Raw genomic sequence first — 27,240 nt, 5'->3', positions numbered from 1 at the left:
TCAATCTTGTTGTGATACTATTTTTGCTCCTGAAAAACAAAACAAAACAAAATCTTAAACTATTGTGAGGAGGGTAGTTTGAGAGATTTTTTTCCTCCTCTTCCCCATTTAATAAACTCAAAGTACTCTCTATAACATCCAGGATCAAATATAAAATCCTCTCTTTGTTAATCAAAGCTTTATTATTATATGTATAACCAAAGGTTAATAACTTTCCCTATCCTCACCTTTCGATTCTTAACATTTTACACTCCCATGTACTCTGACCCAGTGAATCAGCCTCTTTGCTGTTCCTCTAACAAGACTCTCCATTTCTCAACTCCAGGCCTTTTCACTGGTTTGTCCCCCATTGCTGGAATGTACAACCTTCTCATCTCTGCCTCCTGGATTTCTTGGCTTCCTTTAAGTCCCAGCTAAAATCCCACCATCTAAAAGAAGCTTTTCCCAATCTCCCTTAATGCTAGTACCTTTTCTCTGTGGATTATCTTCAAATTAGCCTATATATAGATTGTACACAGTTATTTATGTGATGTGTCCCCTATGAGACAGTGAACTCTGTGAGATCAAGGTTATTCCATGGTTGGATTTTTGGAAAGGTGATGGGGAGGCTGTTTGTTGACTAAGAGTTGTTTTTATTGTTATAACTACAATTGCATCCTCATAATTCTTTATTAATTTGTTCTGCATAAAAATGCCTTATTTAACATTCTTATTTTGTTCCATTCATTTGTGTACAGCATCTGTTCTCCAAGGCCATAACAAGAGAAATGTGCAAAGATGGTCACATAAACACATATCCATCTCAGAAGGAATCCAAGGTTCAAACAAAGATTGAAGCATTTGGGGAGCAATTGTTTGCTGGTAACTAGCACATGCACTCTCTCTCTCTCTCTCTCTCTCTCTCTCTCTCTCTCTCTCTCTCTCTCTCTCTCTTTCTATTCCACCGGCCAAAAGATTTGATTGAAACAGCTCTTCACATTGGCAGCAGTTTGGGGTAGGCTTATCTCAGCTTTGGAAAAGGCCTGCATTTGAGTACTGTGAGTAACAATAAACTGAAGATTAGGTAGCCATAATGCAATTAGCAGGTCACCTTCTGCTTCCAATGGGTATTGACTCAGTGAATTAGCAAGCAGATGGCCATAGTCTTTTCAGTAGGAAAGTTACTTGTGCAGTTAGCATCACCTTAAGGAAATCCCATCCAGGCTATCTTTTCTTTTCCTGTTGTGTGTCTCTTTCTCAATACCCTCTTCCTACCCATGTTCTGCCAAATTATAGGGGTTTTTTTGAGTTAGAGAGGTGGCACAGTCAATAAAGTAACAGGCCTAGAGACAGAAAAATCATCTTCCTGATATTAAATCTGACCTTAGCCATTTACTAGTTGTGTGATCCTGGGCAAGTCACTTAACCCTATTTGCCTCAGTTTCCTTATCTGTTAAATGAGCTGCAGAAGGAAACCATTCCAGTATCTTTGCCAAAAAAAAGCCCAAATGACATCACAAAGAATCAGATATGACTGAACAACATTATCATCTGATCCAGATTCTTCATTTTACGGATATAGACACCAAGACCCAGAGAAAGCAAGCAAGCAAGGATTTGAACTGGAAACAGCCTGAGAAATTATGAAGTTCAAATACCTCTCCCTTTTATTTTACAGATAAAGAAATCAAAACCTGCTTAAGTGATTTTCCCAGGATCACGTGGCTCATAAGTTTCTGAGGAGAGATTTGAAGATGATTCTAAGTTCAGCTCTCTACTGCTCTGTATTGAATCCACATGCTTTAGGATACGCAGTTATGCTGCCCTGGACCTTGCTAGACCTAGAGGAAAATGAATTTATGTTAAGGAATTGGATAGTATAGTATAGTATATACTAGGATAGGATAGGATAGGATAGGATATAATAGGATAGTATAGTAATATACTTCTGTATTACTCTTTCTCTAAGTTTTAAAAGAGAATGTTGGAGAAAGGGCAATGCATAAACCAAAGGAATTAATTAATTCCCAATGGTAAGATCTGGGGCCTTTTGAAAATGTCTGGTACGACATTCAGTTTTTTAAAATTTGTAAATCGGAAGCACTTTTCAGACATCTCACAATCAATCCACATAGTACTGTAGGGAGGGGAATAGTTCAATTTCATTCTCCTAAATTTTATAAGACATTAAGTATGGCCTTTACCATGCAAACCTTCATAATGCTGCTGGCTGTATTGTTTTGATAATTCATTTCTTAACAATCCTATCAAAAGAGTCATTAAAGATATATGCATGATGAAATATTAAATTTAGATATAATTTGAAGAAAGTATTTCTTTGGCATAGCAACAGTTCAGGATAATGCACTTCTATTGAGTTAAAGAATAAGTGAAAATGGTTAGATTTCAATAGTTAGCCTCAAAGGATATTCCACTGCCAGATGCTTAACAACAGAAATAAATCCTTACCTGGCATACAGCCCAAGCTGCTTGCTCCAGTTGACCATACTGAATTGGAACTGCCTTGACAATCACATTTACAGGCTTTATTATACCAAAGCTCCTCTCCATCATCCTATCACAACAGAGAGGACCAGCAGAGTAATAAGAATCACAGAATCTTACTCCATCCATAACAGCCCTGCCAAAGAGTTTTGTATATCTCACAATGACCAACTTTGTATTTAACTACAATTATAAGCACTGGAAAAGTCCAGATTCACTATTTTCCCCTCTCTATGTTAGGTAATACAGAACAGTAGGAAAAAAAAAAGAGATCTGCCTATATATATATATATATATATATATATGTCACTATTGACTTCTGTGACTTGAGCAAATTATTTAAACTCTCTGGATCTCAGTTTCCTTAAATGACAAATGAGTTATTTAGACTAAATGACATCCAAATAAATCTAGGATCTCAAAATCTTAAAGGCCTTTGAATTGCTCTCTGGTCTTCACAGTTATGGTATGTTATCTTATCTATGTCTGATTCTGAAAAAAAGATTAACTGAATTGAATACCTGTAGGGATGTTTGACTTTTACTAGTTAATATAAGTCACACATACTATTAGTGGTATTTAGCCTCCTTAATAGCCATCTTTGTACACTTTAAAGTGAACTTAAAAGATTATAAGTTAAAGTTTGGGTGATTTCTTCCTATAGCTACCATTGGTTTATTTTGTAGATTTCTTTCTATGTAACAGTGTAACTGTTAGAAAAGGTAATAGAATTTGAGATTTTATAAGGTTCTACCTATGGAGGAACAAAGTGGCAAGGACCCTCAGAATCAAAAGGCCTGAGTTCAAATTTAGCTCTACACTTATCCACTGTGGGGAAGTCCAAACCACTTGAGGCCTCAGTTTATCCTATATCAAATTAAGGGGTTGGATTACAGGCCTGATTTTCTTTTAACACTAACAGTGTATAAATTTGGTTTGTTTTGTGCTAAACCATTGAAATTAAAATCTTTTTAATTTTTTTTAAAACAATAGTGTTAGCAAGTATTTATTTAACATTATATAACTAAACTCATTTGATCTTCACTACAACCAGAAAAGGAGGTGCTATTAGTAACCCAATTTTATAATGGGACTTAATAATACTGAGGAATATTAGGGGCTAATAATAAATGGAGAAAATGAAATAAATAGAGATTAAATTATTTCCTCAGGGTCACAATCTAATAAATATAGGCAATATTTGAACTCAAATTACAATAAACTCCAAATTAAACATCCTTTCCACTGAACCTCATAGCTTTTTCTTATCATATGTAAACATATTACTAGGATAAGCCAAATGTAGGGCTAAAACATGAAGAAAATATCCTATGAACCATGTTGCTAAGAAAATCTATGAAAACACATTTAATTAAATATTAATACTAATAAACATACCTACCTCAGTAGATGATAATGCCAGTGTGACTGAGCAAGAGAAATATTGAGAATATAGAGAAAAATAGAAAAGAAATATAGTAAATTATTACTTAAAATCATCCATTAAGCATACCAAAAGAAAAAAAATAAAATTTCCTCCTAGAAGAAATGACAAAGTAAACATTTAATTCAGAATAACTTCTATTGCTAATAAGAGTGGGGAAAAGAACAGGAATCTTTTAGAGAGAGATGTGCAGAATATCAAACTGCAATCAAAATTTAAATAACCAACAGGCAAAGCAATTTAAATGACAAGTGTTCAAAATGCATATTTTAAATATAAGCTTAAAATTAGTGATTTTTTTTTAAGTAGTGGAGATGATATATAGTTTAATGGAGGAAATATTGTATAAAATTAGCATGCCTGATACTTTTAGGTACTAACTTCCCACTTTCTGTTTTTGAAAGTGAATTTTATACTGAAAAGTAACTAAAGAACCAAACTCACTTTTGTCAATACCTTTCAGAAATCCATTTATTATCTTAAAAAATATCTTCATGGTTCATCCCACATTTAAATTTGACATAGATTAGCTAAATTCCTAACTGCTGGCATTTTTATGTCTTGTAATATATAGACAAATGAAAGAGAAAGACAAAGAGGTAGAGAGACACATAGATGAAGAGAGACAAAGAGACAGAGAAAAATAAAGAGACCGAAAAAAATGAAAGAGACAGAGAGACAAGAGAGAAAGGATGTCAGTGAGTAAGAATTTGGCCAATTCGAAAATATTGCTTTTCCATCCTTTTCCCCAGGCATTCACTCCAGTGCATTGCTCCTTCCAGAATTTATCTCATGTGACAGTCAAATTATACAGGAAACAATAGCCAAGGCAAACTATATAAGAATTAAGAATTATAGGGAAATACAGAGATGTCTTTTCAGTGGACATGAAATCAGAGAGCTGATAAACTGCCATTCTCTTTAGACAGAAGGATCTGTAGAGATTAAAAACAAATTAAATTCAGAGATGTGGAAACATAAAACCTATTTGTGATTTAGGACTGTGAGAGCAAGGAAGTGTTGCTGTTTGAAGATAATAAAGATGTAAGAGGTAATTTGAGGGATGGATAAGAAATCTAGCCTTGGAGTCAACAAGACTTTCTTCTGAATCGTTCTTCCTAGCAACCCTGAACAAGGTTCTTAATTTCTCACTTATACTACCAGGAAACTCTCTAAGGCTCTAAATTGCAAACTGGTAAGACATATGCATTGAGACTGAGACATTCCTAAATGTGACTTCACTATAAAAAGCCTAGAACAGGGTCAGGATCTCAGTAGCATCTGGTGAGAGTTATCTAATTCAACTAATATTTATTAAGTGCCTATTATGTATATATACACACATAAACACAGACACAGACTACACATATATACATATATATATATATATATATACATGTATGCAAAAGAAGACAAGGAAGAGGCATGTCATTTTTGTGTTTGGGGAAAAAAAAATAAAACAGTTAAAAACAAATTAAAACAGATAACCTAATTTAGCTGGCTGTGATCTCCCAAAGGCAGCTTCTCTCTCATAAATTTTGCTAAGTGTGTTTTGTGGAGCTTTCTCCACATGGAAGCTCATGGAAGGCATCTGGGAAGAATCCTAACGTTATGGCTGTGGGTCAATCACTTAATGTCCCAAAGCCTCATTTCTTTCCATTTGTAAGTGGAATTTGAACTTAAATGATCTCTGAGGTCCCTTTCAGTTCTCAGAGATGTGAATGATTCATTTGTTTGCACTAGTGTTGTTGGGAGAAAAATGCTCTGTAATATATATAATATATTAATGTATATATAATAATAATATATAATGTATATATTGTTGTTTGGGACAAAAAGACCTTACCCAAAGTGACTACTACAGAGATCACTCATAGAAAGCAGAATTATTTATTAGAATCTTGAGAAACAGATCCCATCCTGGTCTGTGAGCCAAATTCACAGCAGGAGAGAGCCACTCCCTTGAAAATATTCACAGCTTTTATACATTCAAAGAACCTCCAAAATTCCACCCTCTATATGTTGTGATTGGTCACATAAACCTTTATTCCCCTATTTGGTCAGTGGAATGCAGTAGACAAGGTGATGTACAGCTTCTGCTTGTAATTCCTTCTTTGGACAATGGAATGCAGTGCAGGCTTTATCTAAAATCATGTGACTGGGGCCTATAGGCCTGATGTACTTTAACTAACAGTCTCTGATCAATATGTGCTTAATCTGTAAGTTCTTCACCTTTCCACACATTGATAATAAGCTCTTCTTGTTAATGTTAAATTTCTCAACGCCCAGGGGAATACAAAATCCAAGGGTGAAATGAATAGCAAGAGTTGCTCCAAAGCCCACCTTTAGAAGACAGCTAAGAATAGGTCTATATGGTCATGCAGTGACCTGTGGCAGTGAAGCTGGACTAGCAAGAGACTTAACTTTTGAACAGATGAAGGATTAAAAGGTTCACACAGGTAACCTAGATCTGAAAATCTCTTGAGTCTATTATCAAACCCTGAGCCTCCCATTTGTTCAACTTTGACATAAAATTAGCTAAGAGTAATCAGCTGAGCCCCAGCTGTCACTATCACCTAAAGTGGCAGTTCTCTAAATGTGGTCCAGGGATCCCTGAGGGCCCCCCCCCCCAGACATTTTCAGAGAGTTCACAAGGTTAAAAATAGTTTTCAAATAATAGGATGTTTTAATTGCTAACATGGTAAATATCAATGGATATGATTCACATAAACAAAAACTTTGTATGAGAGTTCTCAATAATTTCTAAGAGTGAAAAGGGGTTCTGAGTCCAAAAAATTTTGAAACTTGCTAATCAGAAGCAATCCCTGTATGGTTGAGATGCCACAAAAGGAGAGTTCCCCTTCCTCTGGCAATGTTTGGAGTAAGCTTGAAGGAAAAGGGACCTTTTATGAAGGATGTTTGGTTGCCCAGAATTTACAAACAATACACTATTTTCAACCTTTTGAGCCAAAAAGAATACTTAATCTGGCCCTTTTTTTACCCCAACTCCTTGTCCACTGTAACTTTCATTGAAAAATATCATCCTGTCTTTTATGATTTAAAAAACCCTAGGAAGAAAAGGATGAAGTTTTTTAAAAGGTCATTTCAAAATGACAAAACTGTTTTTAACAAACATTTCCGATATTCTTTGTTTCCACGTTTTAAAATATCCTAAAGAAATGTAAGTATATGTACCTACAAGTTCTGCATCTATTTTCCATGAAAAAAAATAGACATAAAATTATATTCTTAATTGGAAAATAAACAGAAGACAAAAGACTTAATTACATAAGACATAGTTATCACAGTTCACAATATTGCATAATCAAAGTTAAGCTTAATAGTATCCATAATAGACCAGGGTTCAATTTCCCTTTCAATTAATGCTCCAGGTGGTTGAATATTTGACTAGAGGCCTTCCAGTGCAAGAAGGACTCAAATATTTTATGTTTTTTTCAGGGAAAGAGCTGGGAAGAAAACTAATTTTGATAAATGACTGGGCTTGAAATCATTATCACTACCAGCAATATGTACAGTGCTTACTGTGTGCCAGGCATTGTGTTAAGTGCCTTATAATTATTATCTCATTTTTATATGTATATATGTATGTACACATACATATTTTATGTCTTCAGACCCAGCCTTTGCTCCAACTCCCATCCTGCCATCCACTAGGACCTCACAGCCCACCCAGTCCAGACTTTTGCCATGAGCCCTGTTTTCTACCTTCCTGTCAATCTTTACATTTCTAAAAAAAAAAATTCTAAAAATTTCCAAAATTATACTAGTTAATACTACTCCAGCTCGTGGAATAGTAAAAAGGTAAAATTAACTAAGAGGAATTGGCTAAGGCCCAGCTATCCCAACCTAAAGAAGTTCTCAAAAGTATGGTTGGGGGACCCTGACCTCAAGGAATTTGCATTCTAATAGCAAGCATGCGCTGGTAAATGTTTTAAAAAGCAGTTCTTTTAATTTTTTTAAAAAAATGTATCTGAAATACACCTTTAAGTTTAATCAAGCTGTGATTTCCAAGATTTAGCAATGCTTACACTGAAAATTTAACAATCAACTCTCCTGAGTCAATTTGCTCTGGTTCCAGGACAACTCTGTCATACAGAGGGGAATATTATATACAGAGAAAGGAATTTTACACTAGGCAGTCACACCCACTGCCCTATGGCCACAATTATAATCCCTGTGAGATTGTTTCCCTGTATAAATTGTATCCACGTATTACAGTCTAAGTTTCTTGAGGGAAGGTAAAGAATGCTTATTTTTTGTATTTGTATCCCTAGCACAACATCTAGTAAATAATTATAAATAATGTTAAATACTAATCAAATGAACAATATCAATAAACATCAATAGTAAATTGGTTAATATTACCTGACATTGATATCAAATTAAAATAATAATATTAATGCTTGCTGCTTTATCGATCAATTTTGATTATGGAAATTATGTCATCTGAACTTATTTACTGAGAAAGCAAGTTGAAAAAAGATGGTTAAAAGAAACCTCTAAAATCTTTGAAAGAGTTGAAAGATTGAAAGACCTAATCTTTTCATGGAATGCAGGCAAACACAAACAGCAGTCTGGATTGAAGTCCAAACAGGATCTATTTGGAGATTATTTTAGAGATGTTTTAAAGAGAATTTAATCCTTATAAGCTCTGAAATCACTTTGCCATCAGAAGTTTTTATCTTCATTTATTACTTATCCCAATATGCCTGATGAGCAGCTGGAGAGAGAGATACCAACAGATGAACTAACACTTCAACAATGACTTCAGATTTCTCTTGAATTTAGGGTGGGCTAGTGCAAGGGCATAAGATGACACAAGTCATCTATCCTGCCTTCTTAACTCTTCAAATCTTGCCCCTCTCTTTTAATCCAGAAATGTAGAGGCTAAAGCCAGATTCTAATGTCAAACATGCTAATTATTTTTCCATTCTGTAAAACAAAATGTATCTTCCAACCCAAAAGAGGATTTTATTAAAAAAAAATATGAGCTCAACTCTCTATAGCATGTCTATTCTTTTTTCAAAGAGTGTATAGAAACAAATGCCAATTCCTAAATTCATTTTACAGCTGGCATGATAAATATTTATAATGTATAAAAGGTATTCAGTGAAAAGAGTGGCCAGAAAATGGATAAACCAAAGCAGAAAGAGATGAAATTGAATAGGTATGAGTGGCAAATCTAAACTATTGAATGAGAAAAGGAACTCGTCAGAGACTTCTCTCCAGTTTTCATTCATCCCACTGGCCCTAATTTAGCTCTACCTCAAATATTCAAATTTATTTCATTTGGCTGAGATCCCCATCTTCCCTCCAAATGTCCTGTTGTAAGTCGTCTCATTATATTAAAAAAGATAGATCTGTGTTTATTTGCAGTGGTTAAAAAAGGTAGTGGGGTGGTAATATGAAATAGATTTGGGAGAGCATAATTGTTAAAGAATATTATATACTATAATGAATTTGGTTATAGTTCAGTCATCAATCAACTTGAAGAAATCAAGGCAGATAGCCACTACCAGTTACAAAGATTTGCTATTTTATTTTACACGAATAGCTTCACAGACTTGAGCAAATACAACACAGAATAATAAAGGAACGAACAGTTTGCTCTTGGGAAAACAACTTTTAAAATCTCAGAGGAGCAGGGGGAAATAAAAGATATGTATTGACTGTCTTAAAGATAATTTAGGAAACCTGAATTTACCGTGAAGTACTAACAATAAAAATCTGGATGAGCTCCAACTTCTCATCATTCTATGTTTAACAAGACAGTCTGGGAATTATAATTGATAAAGGAACAGGATGGGCTAGTAATTTCTGAGAATGTTAGTTTAGGATTCACATTATATCATGTTTTATTTCTGTTTTTTATTTTAAAGATACTTTTCTTTCCTCTTCTTGGTTACCAAGGTTTCATTCCTACAGCCTTTATACTTAGGGATTACCAAAAAGTTTAAGATATTAACGTTTTGGTTTTCTTTTCCTTTCTGTTCACTTGAGCTTCTTCATCTGTGAAATAAGGCAGTTCATGAGATAGTTTCTGAAGATTCCAGCTCCAGGGTCAATGGTTAAGATTAAAATGTGAATTTTAGAAGTACCATGAGACATGAATCTCAAAAGAAATAAATGAATTTTGATTATGATGGGATTCTATGTATTATTTAAATAGAATTTAAGTAAGTTCTTATAAACGTTTGGGATTCCAATCTTTTGGACTACATAGAATGATTTGCTTTTCTCTGGTTTCTATTAATACTATTCAATTTGTATTGTTTCTTGTATAATGTTTTATAAAACTTCAAATGAAAATGTTATATGTACAATGATTAGTCAACACATAATATGTATAATATTGGATAATAGCCTTTTTTTCTTGCTCAGGTAATGCCAAAATGTTTCTTCTTCCCCAAACTGATTAACACTCCCCCCCCCCCCCACACAAAAACAAACCACATATCCCATAACTAGAAATGATATATTACTTTGGCTGGAAAACAAAGGGAAACTATTTATATGAAGTGAGATAACAATTATTTCACTGTTATATCCTACAAACTAGCTGTCTGATAATTAAATCAATTGCCATACCTCCTCATATTTTGAGTCTTTACATCTGAGACTGATCTAAATTGGCTTGCTTTTGGAACCTTGATCAGCTTTGATTGTCAGTATGGCATACCCAGTCTGCATAGAATGAGAGCCTTCTATCACTTCACAGCCTGAAGCAGTAGTTTTTAAAATGAGACCATGAACTGGACCCTGCATCTACTGTACTTTGGACTGATATGAGGGACTTTGGGAATGTTTGACTGACTGTTGAACCTTGCTTGTATCATCTATCACTCTGTTTAAGATTTGGGATGGGATTTGTTAAAACTGTAATTATTGCTGTTATGTTTGAGGGATTTTTAGGAAATGCCACTGTACTAGTCTGTTATGTATAGGGATTTTAATTCACTCTTGGGATTTATATGGGGAATAGTCATTTGATAATTCCTTTCTGAGAAAAAAAAAAGGGAGGAAGAGATAATATTTGGTACAACTGGTAGATTTTTTCAAAATACCTGAAATAATGGGAACCCCTATTCACTTTGCCTTAAGCACTTCTGCCCCACCCCCATCTCACTAGTTCAGATTCAATTTAGATGCTTTAGCTTTAGAATCCCTTATTTTGTTAAAATTGCCCTGGCAGACTCAGTTTTGGGGATTATTTTTTAAGCTTTAGAATTCATTAATTAGTACTTCAGAAGTTCAAAGGGCCTTTAATTGGCCTTCTTTTGCTTTTGTCCCAAGTAGATAGTGCGCTGGCCAAACCCATTCATGTACACTCTCACCGCCTTGAGACTGGTGATGACCCCCTTGATGCTTATATGAGCAATAGAAACAAAATATGAGAAATAGAAACAAACATCGAGACCTGGTTAGCCAATGACAGGTAAGATTCCTCAAGGACTAGCCGACCTAAGCCAGGAAGAGATGTTTCTGTACATCCTTCCTATGACGGGTAAGGCTTTTCCCCATAGGAACAACCTAAGCCAGGCACAGGTCAAGAAATGAGAAATTCTACATTTGATTTTTTTTTTTAAATATAAATGAAAAAAGGGGGACCTGTTGGGAGCCGGCACTAATCTACAGCCACATAAGGCCAACCTTGAATAGGTTGAATCTCCTAATCGCATCATACCAAAGACTTCCTGAATAGGAATCTCCTAATCACATCCTAACTTTGAATAGGCAGATATCTTGGCATCCCCTAATCACATCATAGAGCTTCCTGCCACCAGAAACATCTGAGCAGCTCATCCTTGGGCGGGATACCCACCCTGTACTGTGTTTGTACAACCCTGCCTTCTTTTCTACTGCTATATATATATCTGTACTATTTCACCCATTAAAATGAGGCTTGATCAGAAAAAAAAAAAAAAAAAATTAAATCAATTGCCATAGACCTCTCCTAATACTTCAAGATTTGTGATTCTTCCATCTGCTAGCTGTTCCACTGGGGACCCAACTGAACTGGTCAACTGGGTGAAATACTTCACCCTTCCTCCTTCCTTCCTCCCTCCCTCCCTCCCTCCTTTCTTCCTTTCTTTCCTTCCTTTCCTCTTTTCTTCCCTCCTTCCTTCCTCCCTCCCTCCCTCCCTCCCTTCCTCCTTTCTTTCCTTCCTTTCCTCCTTTCTTCCCTCCTTCCTTCCCTCCCTTCCTTCCTTCTCTCTTTCCTTCCTTCCTTCCTTCCTCCTTTTCTATCTTTCTTCTTTTCTTCCTTCCTTCCTCCCTTTCTCCCTTCCTTCTTTTCTTCCTTCCTTCCTTCCTCCCTTCCTTCTTTTCTTCCTTCCTTCTCTCTTTCCTCTCTTCCTTCTTTCCTCCCTTCCTTCCTTGTTTGCTTTCTTATACCCTTACCTGGGGGTGCTCTGCCCAAAGGAATATAAATTTTGTTTGCTGAAACCTCCCAAGATGTCTTGGGGTTTATTAGCTAGAATTCTCTCTCAAGGAACAGACCTTAAATCCAAATCACTCTGGCTCTCATTGATTGACCAACAATAGGTCCTAGGCCAAACCACAGTTATTCATGGATTGACTGATTCTGTAGTAAATGTAAATAGAAATTGTTTATGTTTTGGTCAGAAACCCTATTGATCTTCCTCTCCCATACTGAATTTTTTTTTTTTTTTTTTGACTAGGTAAAAGAAGCCATTCTTTGCCTCAGTTTTTACCTAGCCTTTTATCACTAAATGAATGTTTTCTCAAAAAGAGGCTGGTTAAAGACCTTAGCTTAAAAAAAGCCAATGTCTTCCACAGTATCCAAGGCTACCTCCAGTCATCCTGGTTGTCACTGGACCCAGATAGCTCTGAATGAAAAAGTAAGGCTGGTAACTGTTTCCTTGTTTGTTAAATGAAGAGTTTTAGATTAAGTCATAGTTAGCCCCCCTGTTAGCTTTAAATGTCATGAGTCTGCCTCCTTGAGTTGTTATAAGGAAAATTCCTTTTTCTTCTTCCCCCCAATTTTTCTGCAGACAATCAAGGGTTAGAAAGCTCTAGGCTTTGGATTTATGTGAGGAGAAAGAAGGAAAAAGTAAGGGCTTCCCAGACAGCGCTGTCATATAAAACAGGCAGCTCCTGGGGTGTCTGTGTTATTTGATTGGGTTTTTTTTTTTTAATACATCACGTGATCTAATCACAGGAATAATGGGGGGGGGGGGAGAGAATGAAAAAGCTTTCCTTGGGAAAGAAAATTCCAGTGCACATTTTTTTTTTCAATAAAAACAGTGGGGAAAGCTTGTCAATACAAGAAAAACTCCCCTCAAGGATCATGCATTTTAAAGCTGGAGACTATAGGAACTTAACTAGGTGCATAGAAGAGTTGAATCTGACTACTTGATAGAGCTTTCTTCCAGGACTAATGCTGCCCATTATTCTCCCCACATTACATATCTTTTTAAGGATATGTATGGTATTTCCTAGCTCTTCACAGGCCTAACATATGGTAGATGGTTTAACATCCTAGCTTTTGCTAGGTGACTGACTTACCCAAAAGGGTAATTCAGGAAGAATACTGAGAGAAATATGACATATTAAGAAAACTCATTACAGCCACATATCTGAAAATACAATCTTCATGTCTGCGAGGCAGCTAGATTAGAACAATGGATGGAGTATTGAGAATACTTGACTTCAAATCCAGCCTCAGACATTTACTATCTGTGTGACCCTGGGCAAATAATTTAATTTCAGTTTGCCTCAGTTTACTCAACTGTAAAATAAGGATAATAATAATACCTATTTCTCAGGGCTATTGTGAATTCCAAATGAGATAATATTTATAATGTGTTCAGCACAATGTCTGGCACTTCATAGGTTTTTAATAGATGACTTATTCCCTCTTTCCCTCCCTCCTTCTCTCCCTCCTTCCTTCTTGGGAGCTAGTTTGGGAGTTAAAGCATCTGTCTCAGAGTCCTTTTCCTGATTGCCATTATGATCTCGAGCAAGTCACTTCCTATCTCAAGAAATTTCATTAAATAATACTAACAGTTCACACTTACCTGATCCAAACACAAATGAATAGTTTTGTCTATGTTACTGAGTAAAAAATGAATGACTACTCACCATACTTCATCACTGGACAAAAAGAAAACAAAAAGTGAAAGACAAACAGAGAGCTCAGGCCACGTTAATTACAACTTTGAGAATGCATTTTCAGCCATCCATTGGTGGGTCACCATTAGAAAATGTATGTTCTTTAGAATAAAATGTGTCAGGATTGTCTCTAATTGGACTATAAACTCCCCAAGGACATTACTCTTATCTCAGTCTTATTTTGGATTCACCACTGAATCTAGTTAAAACTGAGCCCATAACCTACTGATTAAATAATCAGTTAAATCAATTGGATTTCTTTTTAGGAGTATTGTGTTTACAAGGAAATCCTTTATATGTGTTTACAAGGAAATCTCAGATCTGAACTTTTCTTATTTTAATAAAACCAACAATTTTTGCTCTTATTGTGTGCCCAAGCACCAAGCTCAAGATTAGATTTTTATACAGCTATAGGATATCAATGTATAGTGGACAGAGGGAAGAGAATAAGTATTTATTAAGCACTTTCCTCCATTAAGTGCATGTCCCCTGATAATATCATACAGACATGCATATACACAAATATCTTATCTCTTTGGTTCTTCACTGGAAAATCTCTGAATCTGTGAAAAATGAGAAAATGTATGGAAAGTGGTTTATAAATCTGATGTCCATATATGGCATAAGATACTACTATGGTTTACTTTCATTGTTAGAGTACAAAGGCAACAGTACTTTGAATAAACCTATAATAAGTCAGAAAAAATAAAAGTTCAAGTTTTATTCTTTAGTGCTATTTGTGAATATTTAATGCAACTATGAGAATCTTTTTTTCACTTTTCCTAAATTCCAATTCTAAATTATTAGAATAAGCTACACAGACATCATAAAGGTACAACACCAAGACATTGAAAATTGATGAGTTAAGGAAAGTGTACATGACAGAAGAAATAACCACTCACAACTAAAAGAGTGTTCAAATAAAAGAAGGTCTACCATACCTTCACAGCCAAAAAGAAGAAAGAGTAAGATGGTTTCTATCTTGAATTGCATTTTTCCTGTGTATTCCTAGAGTAGCTCCTCACTTAGTGATGTGGAGAGCTTCCCAAGCAGGGAGAAGATTAACTTGGGCATTTGTCTTCATAAGCATCTTATTTCAGTGAGTACTTATGGTTTTTGCTAAGGACCAATGAAGCTATCCTACAGAGTTACTGTCCTCAGTAGCAGCAATTCTTAGCAGAGTTAATTGAGGTGAGATTAGTGAGGCTGGCATTACATGTCTTTTCTGCTAAATGTACTTGTTAGTGACTATATTGAACTCCAGTCAATTTTAGTTCAATAAATATTTATTAAATGCCCTCTATGCGGCAGGCATTATGGTCAGTGCTGGAGATACAAGCACAAAATAAAGGCCTGCAATGTCTTAAGTGAAATTCATGAAGGCCATTTTGAGATGAGGTACTTTTTGCTTTCAACAATTCAAAGGCTCATTATTAGATTTAAAAGGGAAAAAAGTTATAAGAATTTCTAGAAATATGAGTTTTTCAAGACTTTTTTTCCTTCGAAGTATATATCTTAAGTCCCCACCCTTAATAAACTTGGGAGGAAATCACACACACACACACACACACACACACACACACACATACACATACATTCACCTGCATACAGATATACACATATAAACACACATGTGTATTAGATAAGCAAAGAAAAAGATCATAAAAACTAATTTCTAGAAGGCATATATCTCAAAGGAAAAATAGTTCATTAACACCTGAATAGGGTTCCTGAGAACCCTATGAAAGGATAGGATTAAATGGAATAAGAACTCTGAAGGGAGAGAGCCATCATGGATGGTTATGAAGAATTAGAGAAGAGTATTAGCTCTGGCAATCTATAATTTAGAAACACAAGGATACTGTGTGAAGCTATAGGGCCAGATTTTATAGGTCTTTTGGATTTCTTTTTCATGCTTGTGATAGAATTAATATCATGATTAGGCTCAACTTTGATGAGTGAATGACCAAAGCATTCATTAAGTGATTACTACATAGTAATCACTTAATGAATGCTTTGTGCATTTTGTACAAAGCACTATGTCCAAGTCAACAACAGCAGCAATCAACAAACATTAAGTACCTACTAGTGCCAAACACTGAGTGCTGGAAAAAGAAAGATAAAAATGAAAGTTCTTTTTCTTAAGGGTCTTATGATCGATGTATTGAGATGTGATATATGTATATAAATAGATTAGATATTTGATGCTGTTTGCTTGCAAATCTGGGAGTTTTCCATAGTATCCTTTGTCCAAAAAATTAGTTGATCAATTGCTTTAAGAGTTTAGATATCACTTTGAAAAGGTTTCTTAATTCCACAAAGACCCTTGGATTCTTGTCACTCTGGAGAGATAATCTAATCTGGCGTGAACTCTGGGGAAGAATAGATTTTACTGCTGGTCTTAAACCTGCCTCACCTCTTTATACAATCCTTGGCCTAGGGAACCCTTTCCTTGACCAGGTAGTAGACAAGTGGACTGTGTGAGGCAAGTATATATCTTTTTCCATCCAAACCTCTCTAAGATTAAATCCATACTCCTCTATTTGATATTTAAAGCTCTTGACAATCTGGCCTTTTCCTATTTTTCCAGTCTTTTTACTTGTTCTTTTTCTTGTTGTATTCTTAGCGCCTAGTTATTTTGGCTTACTCACTGTTTCATCTTATTTTCTCTAGAAGAATATAAGTTTCTTGAAGGCAAAGATAGTTTTTGCTTTTCTTTGTAACCCTGAGGGCTTAAGCAAATGTTGGACCTATATTAAGTATTTTGTAAATGTTTGAATTAATAAATAATATAGGAGACATGGAGACAAATTGTAGGACATGCATTTCCATTCCTTGCTCCTGGCAAAGGAAGGAGGGTCTCTCATTTCTCTGGATTCTCCCCAATTCCTGATAATTCTAAGTCCTAATATAGCTATGGCTATATATTCTTCCCTCACTTGAATGAGTAAAGGTTGTGTGAACTCTGGTTCCTACATTTTATGAGGCCCTCCAGGGACTGGGATTGTTTATTGGAAGAAGAGGACCAATGTTCATTGCTTTCTTCCCAACTTTAGCTAAAATTTAGCCAGCACTGAAGATATGGGAATTTCTCTCAAACTCCTACTTGTTCAGGCCTTCTTAATTATATTAGTTAATTAATATGCACAGTTAGTATGGTAACAATTCATTATATTAGATAGAAACTTTTATTTAAGCTAATGAGAAGCGACTATGAAGATCTGAGGAGACACAACACTCTAATCACAGGATATTGGATGTAATTTTTTAAAGAGTGAAGGAATTGGAAAGGATAGTATATCTTAGGAGTTAAATAATGTTAGGGAATATGTATAAGTTATTCTCTGACATTATTGTTAGGGAATTGTTATATGTATAGGTTATTCCCTAACATCGTAAAATGAGCTTCAGGCCCTTCTTACTCTGATGTTTCAAAGCTTAAATTCTCCCTCCCTCCCTACTTTCTAGGTAAAATAGGGTAAATTCAGTTGAAATATTAAACAATAAAAATTGGTTGTCATGTATTATGAACACAAAGTCATAAAAAAAAGAAAATTAGATCTGCAGAAGAGCTGTCTCTATGGGATTAAAAAAAATGAGCCTTTCACAAATGTGACTTTTTACCTCTAAATCTGCATGGGAGAGAGTCTAACAAACCCCAAGATTACAATAACTGTTTACAATAAGATATTACTAACTTATTTTCCAAGTAACATAGTTTTGGTGATTAATGGAAAAAGTGCCATACTTGCTCAGTAGACTTCATTATTAAGCCCCTAAGCAGGCATGTTCTCTTCCTTGCACATCCCCTTTCTTTTCTCATTAGAATGTAAGCTCCTTTTGGACTAGGACTTTTTTTTTTTTTTTTTTACTCTTGTATTTGTCTTTCTGGCATTTAGTACTGTACTTGACACTTAGTCAAATGTAAATGTTGTAAATGTTTGTTACTTGCTTTAATAGTATTTTTTGGCAATTGAACTCTTATTAGTGATTTTTGGGGAGAGGGGAGAAGGGTAAGTTGTCATAAAATCACACAACATCAGAGTTAGAACGATCTTAGAATTAATCTCCTCCCACTTCCACTTGAATGGAAATACTCTTTGTGATAAGAAGAGCTGGACTTGGATTTGAATCTTCTCTGCTGCCTGTTTAACCTTGCTTAGATCTTTACCTGTAAAATGAGACATTGTACTAAAGGATATTTAAGATTACTTTTAGCACTAGATCCTATAAAATCGGACAAGTGGGGACCTCCCTACTTGCTGAGGCAATCTGTTGTATCTTTGGTCAGACACAGTTATTGGTAAATTTTCCTTGTGTTGGGTTAAACTGTAGCCTAGTTAATTCTGACCTCTGGGGCAGAGAAAATCTAAACCATCTACCACATAATAGCCTTTCAAATGTTTAAATACAACTCTTAAGATCTACCAATTAATTAATAGGCATTTAGTAAACATCCACTTTGTGTTGGAAACTAGGCTAGGAAAACAAAGTTCACAATCCAGTAGGAAAAAACACCCTAAAATAAAAATTCCCCCTTTTACTTTTTGAGACAAAACATGCCTAGTTGCCACTAGGTCAAGAACCCCTACTCTAAACTAACATTACTTTGGGTATGATAATTCAAAGGAAGGAAATAAGTATTAAGAGCTTACTCTGTAGGAGGCACTCTGCTAGGCGCTTTACAAATATCTCATTTGATCTTCACATCTGTCTGTTTGATTTATCCCTAAGAAGCAGATGTTCTACTTGGTATGTACAAGTATAGGTGCACACATATATGTATATTGAGGAAAAATCATTATGATTTTCATAATTATCAGGATGATATGTGTAATGAATAAATTAATCATTAAATTTCTCCTGTGTGTTAAGTGAATTGAATCAAAGATTATAGAACCTGTTCCTGTCACTGTAGTCCTCTCCCTCCCACCAAGTAATGACTTCTGTGATTTGAAACAATCACTTACTGATTGTTCCCACAAGACTAGAGAACACCCATACTTTCCTGTATTCCTGGGCTTGTCATGGTAAACCATTCAGGCCCTGAAAATGATTATACTATAATCCACCTTCTTCTTTTCTTCTCTCGTATGATTTATGTATAAAATCTCTTAACTTTCCTGGAACAGGAAGAGGTCTCCTGCCTAAGAGAATTCCAGTTTGGAAACTGTGTTCCTCATTCTTAAAGTGATTAATTGAACTGTTAGCTGGTTTGTAAAATCTGGCTTTATGCACTACCCACAGTTTAGAAACCAAAAAAGTAAAAATTTGGTTAACAATATACATGTGTATAAAAACACACACGTATTTATGTATGTAATTTACATGCTAGAATCATTTTGTTTGTCTCATTGTTCCATACATTGAAGAACCAAATTAAAAATTGGGTAGTTCTTGTTCTTCTTCTCCTTTCTCTCGTCTTCCTTCTCCTCCATATTTTCTTGCTTCTAGTCCTGTGGCATTCCTCTCATGTTCAAACTCTTTTCAAAGACAACGAAGAGTGAACTGGTATTTTCAGTCCTATGTATATTTGTATGTAAATGTAGATTCTTCCTTCTTTCTGACCTCAATTCCCATGCTATGTCCTCAAAAATTAAACTTTGTGGAAAAGCAATATATATCTGGGCAGGAGACCTGGGTTCAAACCTGTGGGTTTGAGCCAAGAATATTAGCAGTGCTTAATATCTCCTCGAAGCTATGTATGCCTCAATTAGAAGCATCAGCTTGATTTCACGTTGCTGGCCTAACCCTTATCAACATCTTCTGCTTATTCCAACTTCAAATCATCGGTATTGAAATAATTTATATTTATCCCCCAGAAGAAATCCTTCTTCCTGAGGTCTTGATTCTTATCTGCAAGACGAGGTATTGTGCTAAATATTATTTACAATACTTTCCAGCTTTATGATTCTATAATTCTGTACTAGCACTCATGAATTTCATTATCAGCTCTCCCCCTCCCTCTTTAACTATTTATTGTCAAAAATACCATTACTTTTTCTGGCACAGGGTAGCAGCACAAGGTTCAAGACTATAGTATAGTGGGGCAGCTAGGTGGCACAGTGGATAGAGAACCAGCCCAGAAGTCGGGAGGACTTGAGTTCAGATTTGACTTCAGACACCTAGCTGTGTGACCCGGGGAAGTCACTTAACCCCAATTGCCTTGGCCAAAAAAAAAAAGATTATAGTATTCTAATTTCCATTAGTAACATTTCATTTTTCTAATCTAGAGTTTAGCACAGTTACTGACACAGAGAGTGATTAGTAAATGCTTGTTGATTTGTAGCTGTATTTTAGGCAAAATTAGGGAAAGGAAGCCTTACCCAGTCCCTCTTACTTTCGGGGCCGAGCTTTAACTATCTACAATTTATCCTGTATATAGTTTGATTGAATAAAATTTTTCCATGTTGTCTCTCTTCCTCACTCCCCAATTAGACAGTGAGATCCTCTAGAGCAAGGACCGTCTATATTTATCTTTTTTTGTCTTCCCAACATTGGCACAATGCCTGACAGTAGTAGGCACTTAATATTTACCATCTGATTTAATAAATTCCTTATTAACTAAAAACTGAGGGCTTTAAATGGATAATCTCTAAGATCTCTCCTGGATGTGTTAATTGTCACATATAAGAAGAAGTTGGTCTCATAGATGTTAAAATTACTTCTTCTGATTATGACTTAAGAATCTTGGATTTGGGGTCAGAAGATTAAAGTTCATTTGATTAATGAATTGACCAATCAAAGAGACGTGGGAGGATCTATAATCAGCCTTTGGACAGGTTAATAGTTCCAAAATGCAGAAAGAGACATATTTTTGGACAAAAACTATATGGGAATTTGCATTATGTAATTATTATATTCTATTGGTTGCAAGGGTTTTGTTTTCTTTTTTCATTGGGAAAATAGTTAGGGGAGGAGTTCCTTCCCAGCTCCCCCAAAAGTAAAGAGATCAGAAGAAATATTGGTAAAAAATCAAAGACAAACAGGATAGATTTGAAGTTACCTATTGAAATATATATTTAAAAAGAAAAGCAACCCCATTTCATGTACAATCCTTTCATTCTGTTCTACAAATGTATACAGAAATGTTCATTTTCTTTGTTGTTTTTTTCATTTTGGAGTAAAAATAAAACAAAATAAAATAAATAAAATTTAAAAAAATGAAAAGACAGTTTTTAGATTACTTCCCTTGCTGACCTTGGACAAATGACAAGCTATTTGGGCCTGTTTTCAGAACTGTGAAATCAGGGGTTTGGCTTCTAAGGTTTCTTCCAGCTCTCCATCTGTAATCCTGCCAGGAAAAGAAAGCCTGGGTAAATCTTCTCCACTTATAATAATGCCAGTCATTTAATGTGATTCTTTTATCTGAATTTCATTATGACCACTGCCTTTAATCATTAACCGCTCAACTTTAGAATAATAAATAAATAATAAAATAGCGAACATTTAAAAATCTCTTTAAGGTCTTATGATCCTGACAACTAATAAATGGTTGCAGATGCTATTATTATAATACCCATTTTACAGATGGAGATGCTGAGGCCCAGAGAGCCTAAGGGCTCATACATTTTAGGGACTTTCAATTCACTTCAGCAGACTCATATTATCTAATGTGCAGGGGGTGCCGATTTTTTTCCCTTTCCTTGATTCTTTCCTTTCACTTTAACGAGGCTTTTTTTTTTTTTTTTTTTTTTTTTTTTTTTAACACGTGTGCCCGCTCTGAAAAGCCCTGGAAATAAATGACCGGGGTTTTGACCTCTTCCCAGGGGCCAATTGCGCTTGGCCTCAAACCCTTCGCAAAGTGGCCCAGGGTACAATTTGAGCGGCCGCCTCCAGGGAAATGGCCTCGAGAGGGGAGGGTGGGGAAGGCTTTTGCGGGCGGGAGAAACTGGTTCTAGGTTATCCAATTAAAAGGCGAAAAAGTGAATTGAGTGAGGGAAGACAAAGTGCAACAGAAGGTTATGGAAAAGATAAAAAAGCTTCCAGGCTGGTTCCACTGGGGCTCGAACCCAGGACCTTCTGCGTGTAAAGCAGACGTGATAACCACTACACTATGGAACCGTCGCACGGAAGAGGGGGCCTAGTTACTTCCTTTATGAAGATGTCAGAAGCCACGCCTCCCAATCCTCTATTTCACGTCATTAGTTCTGGGCCCCGGAAGGCCCGCTTCCTCCTAGCGAATCCCCAGCTCCTGACGCACCCTGGATTCTCCCCTAGCTTGCGTGGGGGATGGGAGAGTGGCCTTTCCAGTGGCCTTTCCCCCCTTTCTCTTCCCTCCCATCCCCGCCCAATCTCTCGGGTGCGCAGGCGCACTCCCATCTCCGAGCTCTCCGTTCGGAATCCCGTAGGCGGAGACTGACGCCTGGGGCTCTCCCCTGCGGTGGCGTCTAGCCCGGGCCACCGCCTCCGCCTCATCCTCCCTCTCGCCGCCACCCCTACAGAGGGGGGCAGGGGCAAAAGGGGCGAGGCTTCCCTTTGCTAAAAAAAAAAAAAGTTTAAATCCCTTTTAAAACAAGTTTAATTTGTGTTTATATTTTATATTTTCTCAACGCCTAAAATTTCCCCTGCGGCCCCCACTCTCAAATCCATTCTTTTTTATGGTAACAAAGAATTGTTTAAAAGGAGGGAACCTTAGGAAAACCAAAACCAATCAATGCAACGAAAAATACCTAATACAGAAAAGTGGACCCCCCGAAATAGCCCAGGCGATAAAATTCAGGACCGCCAAGGGGCCGAAATCATTTATTGTGTATTGACCGGCCGGTGGGACTCTGGGTAGAGCACCGTCTGAAGCCCAAATAGAGACAGGCTTATGAGCAACTCTCGCTCTGCCTTGCGGTTTCTCGCGAGAAGGGGGATGCTGGGGAGCTCACAGGGCGTCTGATGTTGTTAGGCAGGCATTCTGTCTGAAAGGAACACTTCCCTTAATTTAGTTTAAAGCAACATTTACCCATAAGCCTCAGGCCCCTTGACCCAGGAATGAGGGGACCAGCCTTTTGTCCATTTCACACCCATACCCCTCCCAATCGAATATCATTCAAGAGTGCATTTCTTCTTTGAGACCAAGCATATTCTTTTCATTCTTGCAACATTCATGTTAATTAATAACCCTTAATTTGTTTAAATTTGGCAATTAACATTTAGTCCTAACCTTACGCTTTCTCTCTCCTCTTCCCCTACAGGAGAAGAAAAGAAGAAGAAAAAAAGGCTCCGTTTTTCTCTTTAGCTCCCTTCCTCTTCCCTCCCTCTCACTCCCTGCCCAGGGCAGCATGTGCTTACAGGGTCCCTGCGTCCTTGGCAGCCTCAGCGGCCACACGTGGCGTGTAGGCGCGAGGGACAGCCCGATGCTAGGCTGGAGCTCCTGGCTGTGAACGGGATGACGATGCTCCAGGTAAGCTGAAGGCTTAAAAAGAACCAGTTTAGAGTTTCCCCTCAGAAACCAGTGCTTAGGGTAAAAGGGTGGGCAGAGAAAATAAAACAAACAAACTAAAGGATGAAAATATATTTATTAAGCTCCTACTATGTGCCGGACACTGTGCTGAGCGCCAGAAAAGAAAAAGACAACAAAGAAAGAGAAAAAAAAAAAACAAAAAAAAAACAGTCCCATGCTTAGGAGTTCGTGGTCTAAGTCCTTAGTTAAAAAAAAAAAAGAAAAAAAGCAAAAAAAAAAACAAAAAAGCCTCCCACTTTCCCAGAAATAAGTAGATAAAGCTCCACTTCCCACTTTCCCTGAAAACAAACAAAATATCTGATTGATGGTTATGTGCAAGTCTCCAACTGATTCATGGGTTGTGCTCCGAACACACCTTGTTAATGTTGCTGTGTGCATGGAAACGAAGCTGGGGAAGTGAGGTTCTCAGGCCAGTCTCATAAAATCCTAAGTAGACTATTCTGAATCCGAAGTCTAAGGTTGATGGTAGCTGAGTTCTGGATGTTGCCAACAGAAGGCTGGGGCTTGTTCTAGGATGGGGTAGAGGTGAGCTAGAGAGGACAGGGAAGTGGAAATAAGTGAAGAAAAAGAGAAAGAGCTGGATGATTAAAATAATAATAATAATAATTTCTCTCTTAACTTCACTTGCTCTCCTTTTGCATAACCACAAGAACACCTACTTTTTTCAGAGGCTTTAGTCTTGAGCTGTGGGAGTGGGGAAAGGGCTCAGTGCAGGAGGGAACCCTCAGGGCTCCTTTTGTCCCATTTTGATGGGTTGAACCGTCAGGTAAGCAATATCAAAGTTGAGACCAAAACTTGATGGGGACTGGTCAGGGTAACGAGGCCTTCCTTCTCCCTTCTATCCACAGTCTTAGAGAATATCGGAGGGAGGAGGGAGTATAAGGTGATTGAGTTCTTTCTCCTTTATAAATCATAAAGGGTGGAGAAAGATTGGTGCTTGAGCCTGCCCACGGTAAATAGCCTTGTTGGAGCTGATGGTACCCCAAATAGTGCTAAGTGATCCTTCTACTCAGAGAAGAAAAGAGAGAAGATGGGATGGGTGGTTTGATAGCCAGGCCTTTTTGCTCTCAAAGAAGATAGGAAAGACAGGAAGAAGTTTGTCTTCGTGTGGCTAGGCTTCCTAATTCTCAAAAGATAAAAGGAAGACCCAGTTTATGATAGTAATTAGAACTCCTCACTATTGCCTGTTCCTGCCTATCAAGGAAAATAGAGAGGTATCCTCTCATTCTGCTCCTCCAGTCTAAGTTAGACAATTTGACAAATAGGGCAAAGAGCATTCAAAACAGTCATTCCTGAGTACTCTACTAGGCCACAGGAGGTACTTCTCAGGAAATAATCCTCATCCTCTAACTTAAATCAGAAAGGGTACTCTTTATTTTCTGCTCTTGTGAGAGACTGGTGATGAAGACCATATGTAAAAACAAGCTTATTGAGAGAAAGAAAAGGGGGGATGGACCCATTATGATTCCATTTCTTTCACCATGACCTTTTTCATTTGCTTTTAAATGTGTTGACTTATTGATTGCATTTTCTTAAGAGTTTTTCAATACAATCCAATAAACTCTTTACAGTGTGCCAACCACAGTGCTAAATGCTGGGTTTGCATCAAATTTTGCCAGAAATTGAACTCAAGTTCATTAACCAGTAGCTTGAAAACTCCATTCTCTTTTCTGCCTTGAGATGCCTTAAAAAAGGAAAGCAAGAGTACCCGCCCTCAAAAAGCTTACAATCGAAAGGGGAATATAATACACAAAAAGAGTCAGGAAAGCTGGGAGATGGGAAGGAACCAGGGAGTGTCTTGGTCAGAGGTTGAAAAGAATCAGGGGAGCAGATATAAAGTAGCATAAACTTGAGTCTTCCTCAAAATTCAGATCTCCTAATCTGTTTCTGCTCTTCCATTTCTGAAATCACAGATTCAAAACATCCAATTTTATTTTTAACCAGAACCCCCACAGTAGCAGCATGTGGAGGACTCCAGTTGATGGGAATTCAAGCCAGTTTACCCTCTCCCTAATACCAAAACTCCTTAATTCACTCTGAGGCCATCTCCCCAAACACCTCCATCTTTGTTTCTCCAGCTCTCCTCTAACTTTATCCTTCAAGTATTCTTGTTCTCCCTGATTTTGTCCTTATCCATGAAGCATCTCTGCAACTTCTCCCGATTTTATCCTTCAAGCATTTTCTCCTGCTCCCTTTGATCTTCCTTCAAGCACCTCCCTAATTGTATCCTCCAAAACATCTCTCCAACTATTCTCGACTTCTTTCAAAACATCCCCTATCTCCCCAACTCTTTCTTGGTTTCCTTTCCTTTTGTCTATAAAAAGCACCCTTTCTCAAAATACGGCACAAAATCACATTTGGATTTTGTCCGAGGCCTTTACTCATTAATAAAGGTATCTTTTGACAGGGATAATGGCCCATTATGATTTTCATAATCTTTTGCACCTCATTTTTATGGGCCAGAACTCTGTACTTAAAACAAGGATTCTTACAAGGTGCTAATTCAGTGGAATTGATGAGACAATGGTTATCTAGTTTAGCATGGTTCTCTAGTTCAGTACATGTACTTAATACTTAATATAGTTCTCTAAGTTGAGTATGATTGATTCAATCTTACAACAAATAATGGTTTCCTAGTGATATAATGATTGGTTTATACTCAGTGTAGAGCAGATTCAGAGTCAGAGCCAGAAACAAACTCAGAAGGACTCAGAAGGGCCAGACACAGACTGGGACGGGACCCAGAGACACATGCATTCCATCTTTGGTCAGGCTCTTGGTGGCACTCCTGGGGGACTGAGAGACTCCAAGACAGAGTCAGAGAAGACAAGAGGACTGGAGGTGGGAACTCAAGCTCTCAGAGCTAAGGAGAGCCAGATTCATTCACTCCATCTCATACCTGGCAGGCCTGTCCTACTTAGCTTCTTCACTGAAACCAAGATCCAGAAGGCCTCTAAGAAAGCTAGCCCAGGCCCCAGGCAAGGAAACTAGATTGTGAAGGAGAAAATAAAGACTTTGGACTTTAACACCTGGCTATTCTTGTGGTGATTACTCAGCTGAAAACTAGGCTGCTCCAAGACCTCCAGAAAACAAAACAAGAATATTACACCTCATTTTTGCTTTCCCAAATCTCATCATGTTATCATATCATAGCTGAAATGGTGATAGAGTGTCAGGAAGGAGCAGTTGTTCACATTTATGAAATGCAATACTCACTAATCATCTCATAAACAACATGTTCAAAAATTTTGCTAGGAATTGAACTCAAGTTCATTGACTAGTAGTTTGAAAACTTCATTCTCTTCCCTGCCTTGAGGGGCCCACAATGCTGAGTCTAAACTCACAAAGGCCTGAGTTCAAATTAGGCTCCAGAAACTGAGTGTAAAACTCTGGGCAAGGTACTGAATCACTATTTGCCTCATTTCCTTCATTTTTAAAATGGGTATACCACTACCCATCTCCAGGATTAATATGAGGATCAAGTGAGATAATATTTGTAATACAGTTCCACATTTTTATCTTAGAGAGTTGTGAAGAGCCCTAAATTTAAATGACTTGCTCAAAGTCACACAAGTCAGTATATGCCAAAAGCAGGGTTTGAAATTTGGCTTCTTGCTGAATTCTCTATCTTCTCTGTAACAGCTAGTCAGTCAATAAATAAACTGAGCATCAGAAGTGTCATAGGCAGTGTGCTGAAGGGTAG

General features: G+C 36.9%; 1 protein-coding gene and 1 non-coding gene across 2 annotated transcripts in view; both read right to left on the bottom strand.

Annotated features, from left to right (window-relative positions):
- RS1 (retinoschisin 1) overlaps nt 1–27,240 on the bottom strand; it is a 69,128-nt gene that overhangs the window by 9,372 nt on the left and 32,516 nt on the right. The window contains exons 3-6 of the mRNA XM_031961255.1: nt 23,366–23,482; nt 22,400–22,564; nt 3,887–3,912; nt 2,449–2,554 (exon numbers count right to left, since the gene is read on the bottom strand). Of these exons, the coding sequence (XP_031817115.1) occupies nt 2,449–2,554; nt 3,887–3,912; nt 22,400–22,564; nt 23,366–23,482 (414 nt within the window). The remainder of the gene's footprint in view (nt 1–2,448; nt 2,555–3,886; nt 3,913–22,399; nt 22,565–23,365; nt 23,483–27,240) is intronic.
- On the bottom strand, nt 22,075–22,147 carry TRNAV-UAC. Its single transcript has one exon. It is a non-coding gene; the product is annotated as a tRNA-Val (tRNA).

The sequence above is a fragment of the Sarcophilus harrisii genome, chromosome 3, assembly GCF_902635505.1.
Source record: "Sarcophilus harrisii chromosome 3, mSarHar1.11, whole genome shotgun sequence".
Taxonomy (NCBI): Eukaryota; Metazoa; Chordata; class Mammalia; order Dasyuromorphia; family Dasyuridae; genus Sarcophilus; species Sarcophilus harrisii.
This window is presented reverse-complemented; position numbering and strand designations above follow the sequence as displayed.